General features: G+C 44.6%; 1 protein-coding gene across 1 annotated transcript in view; it reads left to right on the top strand.

Annotated features, from left to right (window-relative positions):
* Positions 1-4170, top strand: part of MRPS27 (mitochondrial ribosomal protein S27) — a 79618-nt gene extending 75448 nt beyond the window's left edge. The window contains exon 11 of the mRNA XM_015413592.1: positions 3097-4170. Within this exon, the coding sequence (XP_015269078.1) occupies positions 3097-3345 (249 nt within the window). The 3' untranslated portion in view covers positions 3346-4170. The remainder of the gene's footprint in view (positions 1-3096) is intronic.
* Positions 4171-6000: the final 1830 nt, after the last annotated feature.

Consider the following 6000-nt stretch of genomic DNA (forward strand, 5'->3'; position numbering starts at 1 on the left):
GCTGGCAACCCTACATTCCCCTCAATGCCTGTTGGTAGGCAACTAAGCTTGGTCCTGTCACCTACTTTGGCCTTTGGGAGAAAACACATTGGGGCCAGTCCTGATAGGGTTGCCAACTCCAGATGGGAAATTCCTGGAGATTTGAGGGATGGAGCCTGAAGAGGGTGAGGTTTGAGGAGGGGTGGGACCTCAGACAGGTACACTGCCATAGACTCCACCCTCCAAACCAGTCAGTCCCACATAGGGAACCATTGTTGCCAATCTCCAGGTGAGGGCTGGATAGCACTCAGAATTACAACTGCTCTGCAGAAGGGAGAGCAGAAGTCAGCTGAAGTCAAAGGGACAGATAATGCTAGGTTGATGGTTAGCTGGGAGGGAGATGGGGTTGCCAACTACATGAGGGGTGGAGCCTGGAGAGGGTGGGGTTTGCAGAGGGGTGGGACCTCAGACAGGTAGAATGCCATAGACTACACCCTCCAAACCAGCCACTTTGTCCTGGGTAACAATTGCTGCCAATCTCCAGGTGAGGGCTACAGATCACTCACAATTACAACTGCTCTTCAGGTAGCAGAGATCAGTTCCTCTGGAGAAAACAGTGGACTCTGTCATTATACCCTGCTGAGGTCACCACAGCAAATTGACACTGTTTGCCCAAAGCCAGAGCACTCCCCCAGAGCCTCTTTCTAGATCTCGTTGTATTGCTTTCACAACGGGCTTTACTGCTAGTCTGGTATAAGCTGGGATGGTTGAAGGTGAAAGGATGCCGAAGAACTGGGTGGAGCATACTCTCCAGACTCGTATAACTGAGCTGAAGTAGTCTCTATCTTTTATGTATGAAGCAAATAAATAAATAAGCAGGGCTAATGCAGTGTTTTTTGCTAGGCAACAGGAGTGACACTGTGGCCAAGAGCTTTGGGAAATTCCCATTTTACCCAGGTCTGGGTTCTGCAGTGCTTTTGCCTAATTAAGGAAGGCACATCTGCCTTTTGTTATCAAGGTTTTAGCTCTCCATTGGAGCCTGCTCTAAAGTAGAGCTATAATCCCCAGCATGATGCCTGTGGGTGCCATGGTGCCCAACAATGTATTTCTTGAAACTCACTTGTTTCTTCCCCAAAGCAAATGGTCAGTCTTGGCATTCTTCCACCTCATTGGAGCAGGAGGTGCTTCATAAGGACCCAGGCAGCAGCATCTTTGTGTCAGTAGAGAACACACATTGTGCACTACATGAAGGCACATTGCTTGGAATATCTCATCATTGTGATTCGCCCCAAGCCCCATGGCAACCCTTTTGTGGTGGTGCCCACTCAGTGTTCTAAAAATTCCAAAACTGCCCATAGCTGGGGATACCTTCAGCCCACATAGGTGGACATTTTATGGCAGGTGGAATTTACAGGCCACATAAAACTCGTAACAGAAGAATGAAGAAACCCAAAAATCTTTAAAGCCTATCCTTGTGAACTTTGCCTGTTCATCAAGATCAGCCTTGTTCTTTGGGTTCCCCTGCTATTTGAAGTTATTCAAATTCAAAGGTATTCTAAAAGGAGTTTGGTCAAATTTCTCTGTTCCTTTGGGTTTTGTGCTTAATTTTCTGTTAACGGTTTTTCTGGCCATTTTGAACAAATGCGTGTTTGCAACTGTAGGTCTCACTTGACTATAATTTATCAGGGTAAGTTATTTCCTCAATTTTTTTCTCTGACAGGGACTTATGAAGATACCAAATTTAAATAACCAGCAGTTAATCAAAATATAAATGGACCCCCCAAAAAAATCCCAACACCTCAAAACTGGTATTCTGGGCAGGTTCTCAGTTCAGTAGCCAGATCAATCAATAGGCACAGGTTGTGGGCCATGAGCCGAGCCAAGAATCCTTTTGCTCTTGCCCTTCAACTTTTGTCTCTAGCCGCACCCAGGCTTTAATACCTGCAAACTGGAAAGAGACAAGAAATACACAGCTGAGGTGTGCAGCTGGCAAGATGTTCCCCCAACTAATGATATCATTCATCTGCACAAAAATTCTGTCTGATCTTTAGTTCTCCCAGTTAGGTGTAGCTGTGTCTTTATTTTTGATGAAGAGGATATTCTGAGCGATCCTATCTGGCGAGTGAGCAAAGAATAAGAAAACAGATGTGATGGAAGCTGCTTTCTGGATGTTTTCCCTGTCCTTGGGCATCTCTCTTTTCCCACTCTCTGGGAGGCTTCTCCATTAGGGCAATTAATTTGCCTTTGTCTGGGAAACATCTAGCTGTCCTGTAAAACTTCCATAACCACAAATGGCCCTGCATCTTAAAGCACTTAAGTGAATTAATATTTTTTTTATGATACATTGGGGTGTGTTGCAAGGAATACTGCATTGTATGTATGGTAAGATATACTACCCAGCTGTCTGCTCCAATCCTGCCTAGCAGGAATAGGACGACCCCCCCCCCCTTTTGCACACCAGTAGAGTTAAAATAATTACAGGGTCTGCATATATAGGGCTGAGCTTAAGCCCATGTGAGCTGTTGCGGGGGGGAGGCCATAGAGGAATGTTCTGGGCAAGGGCTGCAGGAGCTCGTGGGAACTATTTAGTATGCCATTAGCACAAGCCTCTTTAAGCGATTCCCATCTGTTGGAAGAGAGGTTAGCAGAAGCAGCTCTGGGTGGGTCCTTGTCAGCACTGGGCTGGGAGGAGGGGAAAGAGCCCTGAAATGTGAAGATGGCCGACGAGCCATTCATCATTTCTTTGTGGCAAGATTTTTTCTTAATGGCATTCCCTGTTCATTGTGCAAGCTGAGCCCACCCCAGCACTTAGCTGAATTAAAAATTGATTCTTTTTTCTCTCTGCTTTGTTATTGCTAAATAATCATGTAAAAGCTCGCCTATAAATTGTGTGCATTTGGAATGGGCATTTTTTCCTTTTCTGGGGTTTTTCTTTCTTTCTTTCTTTTAACTCTAGCTGTCACCCTTTCCCAAGATGAATGCTAGACTGTGCTGAATTCTCAAATATCCAGTTCTGGTCCTGGTGAAAAGATACTCCAGGCTGGACAAGTGAGTTGATGCTGCTGTTCCTTCGCCACCACTACCCCTCCTTTTTCTTTTCGTTCTCTCTCATGACAGGACCTGCACGCTAAACTGCAGTCGCTCGGCAAGGTGGACTCCTCGAGCTTGTTGATGTTGACCACGCAGCTTGTTGAGGAAAAGCGGACGAGATTTGAAGAGGAGGACCTTGCAAAATACGAGCAGAAGCTGAAGGGATGGGAACAGGAGCGGGCAGTTCTGATGGAAAGGGAGAGAGAAATGAGAGAAAAGGCCCGGCAGGAGCTTGAAGCCCGGAAGGCTGCAAAGGCCGCAAAAGCTTCCCTTTAATCTTCCCTGTTAAAGACTTTTGTTAGGCTCCCTTTTCTCCTGGCTGTAAAATGAAGAATGTGCTTTTATGAAGGTTGCCGAGTAGCCCCGTCGTGATATGGTCTTGACTATCTTGCAGATTAAATATTTCTGGATCCCTCTTGCAAGACTGTTCATTTCCTCCCCTCTTTTAGCCTGTAATTATGATTGCTCCTTTTGTCTGTGTTGTGTCTGGAGCGAAGATCTGTCATGTAATAGAATGCTTCGTTTCTAAAACAAGCTTGGAGAGACAGTATGCAAAATGCTATTGCCACAGTATTTGTTATCGTGCTGTTGTGTTTTTTTTAAAGTTACTACCAATATTTCACATTTTTCCTACTAATATTTTAGGTTCTGGCCACATTCCCCTCCCCTCCTAGTTTAGGGGTTCACATATAGTTCTCCCTAGATCTATTAACAGCTAATAACCTTGATAACTAAAAATGGAATTTGCTCATTTAGAGGCACTGTACCTTGATTAATAGGGGTTTTCTATGTCATGCTCTGTTTGGAAAGTTTTCCAGGGGCTTCTGGCTAGCCAACAGCTGTGGAGAAAATGCTGGCCTGAATGGACCACTCGTTTAATCTGGCATACAGTTTTTTATGTTCTTTCACAGCAGACACAAACAGAAGCTTCCAAAGCACATGCAATGTGATGCACCTGCAGATCAATTTCTACCATTTCCTTGGCTGCTTCCCCTCCTGCTTTGGCTACCCATTCCTGTCAGCTCTACAGTTTCTGTGAAACATAAACATATGGTAATCTTGTACGGGACTATTGTGATACATGTACTCGAAACTGATTTTTGCCCTAGAAGAGCAGCTTGACTGCTGAATGGTGCATCTAACTGCTGTGTTGCATCTTAATACTGAGGGGTATTAATACTTAATACTTAAGACGACTGAGGGGTGACATGATTGAGGTTTACAAGATTATGCATGGGAAAGAACAGGTAGAGAAAGAGGTACTTTTCTCCCTTTCTCACAATACAAGAACTCGTGGGCACTCCATGAAATTGCTGAGCGGTCGGGTTAGAACGGATAAAAGGAAGTACTTCTTCACCCAAAGAGTGATTCACACATGGAATTCACTGCCACAGGAGGTGGTGGAGGCTACAAGCATGGACGGCTTCAAAAGGGAATTAGATAGGCATATGGAGCAGAGGTCCATCAGTGGCTCTTAGCCACAAGGTATAGATAGGGGCTCTGGGGCAAGTGGTGCTCTGTCTTCTTGGTGCTTGGGGGGGCCAACAGTGGGAGGGCTTCTAATGTCCTGGCCCCACTGGTGGACCTCCTGATGGCACCTGGTATTTCTGGCCACTGTGTGACACAGAGTGTTGGACTGGATGGGCCTTTGGCCTGATCCAACATTGGCGTCTCTTATGTTCTTATGTATTCCTGTTGTGAGAGCCACTATGCCATAGTGGTGAGTTTTGAACTTGGTGTTGGGAGACCTGGGTTCAAAGCCTCATTCTACCATGAAGTTTGATGGGTGACCTTGGACCAGACACACACTCTTTGGAGACACGCCACCCTCAGTCCTTGGAGAGGAAGGATGGGATAAAATCACACTATGTGAATAGATTGTGGGACTGGATGTGAAATGGAGCCATTCTGAACTGACAAAATCAGGTTTAGTTAGTTTATTTTTGACAGGACCAATACGGTCCTCTGTTTAACTGCTGTTGACTTTTATATTGTAAACAGTCCTGAGACCTGTTAGAAAGGAATAAATAATAAATAATAATAAATCGGATTACTCCTATAATATGTGAATTACAGCCACTTGAGCTGCTGTGGGTCCCAAAAATTTGTAGCATATGCTTTCACATGCTTTGTAGGTTGCATCATATCAGTCGCTGACATTAAAAAATATGTTTGGCCTTCCACCATTTTGTTTTGCGCAGAAGGTACATATCTGCCTGCTATGGTGGGATATAAATATGTTAAATAATAGATCGGATTACTCCTATAATGTGTGAATTACAGCCCCTTGAGCTGCTGTGGGTCCCAAAAATTTGTAGCATATGCTTTCACATGCTTTGTAGGTTGCATCATATCAGTCGCTGACATTAAAAAATATGTTTGGCCTTCCACCATTTTGTTTTGCGCAGAAGGTACATATCTGCCTGCTTCTCTTCATATCTCCATCCTTACGTTACAAATTTGCAGTCTCCTATCTCCTGCAGACGAAATCAATTTTGCCTGTTCTAGTTGTCCTCTAGTCCAGAAAACTCTTGTTGCTCTCTGTCCAAGACCCTGTATCTTTCTTATTCTAGGCTTCCTGGAAATCTGGTCCAAGAGATCCCTCAAATGTTCTCTTCTTTGGTTAATGGCTTCCTGAGTTGTTGTGTTAAGTATGATGAGAGGAAGAAGAAAAGTAAGTTTTTATACCCCACATTTCTCTACCTTAAGGAGTTTCAGTGGCTTACAATCACATTCCCTTCCTCTCCCTACAACAGTCACCTTGTGAGGTAGGTGGGGCTGAGAGAGTTCTGAGATAACTGTGACTGGCCCAACATCCCCCAGCAGGCTTCATGTGGAGGAGTGGGAAATTAAAACCTAGAGATTAGAATCCACTGCTCCTAACCATTACACCATGCTGACTATATAGGGCTGAACCTTCATAGAATCATA

This window comes from Gekko japonicus, unplaced genomic scaffold (genome assembly GCF_001447785.1).
Source record: "Gekko japonicus isolate JY-2015 unplaced genomic scaffold, Gekko_japonicus_V1.1 scaffold318, whole genome shotgun sequence".
Classification (NCBI taxonomy): Eukaryota; Metazoa; Chordata; class Lepidosauria; order Squamata; family Gekkonidae; genus Gekko; species Gekko japonicus.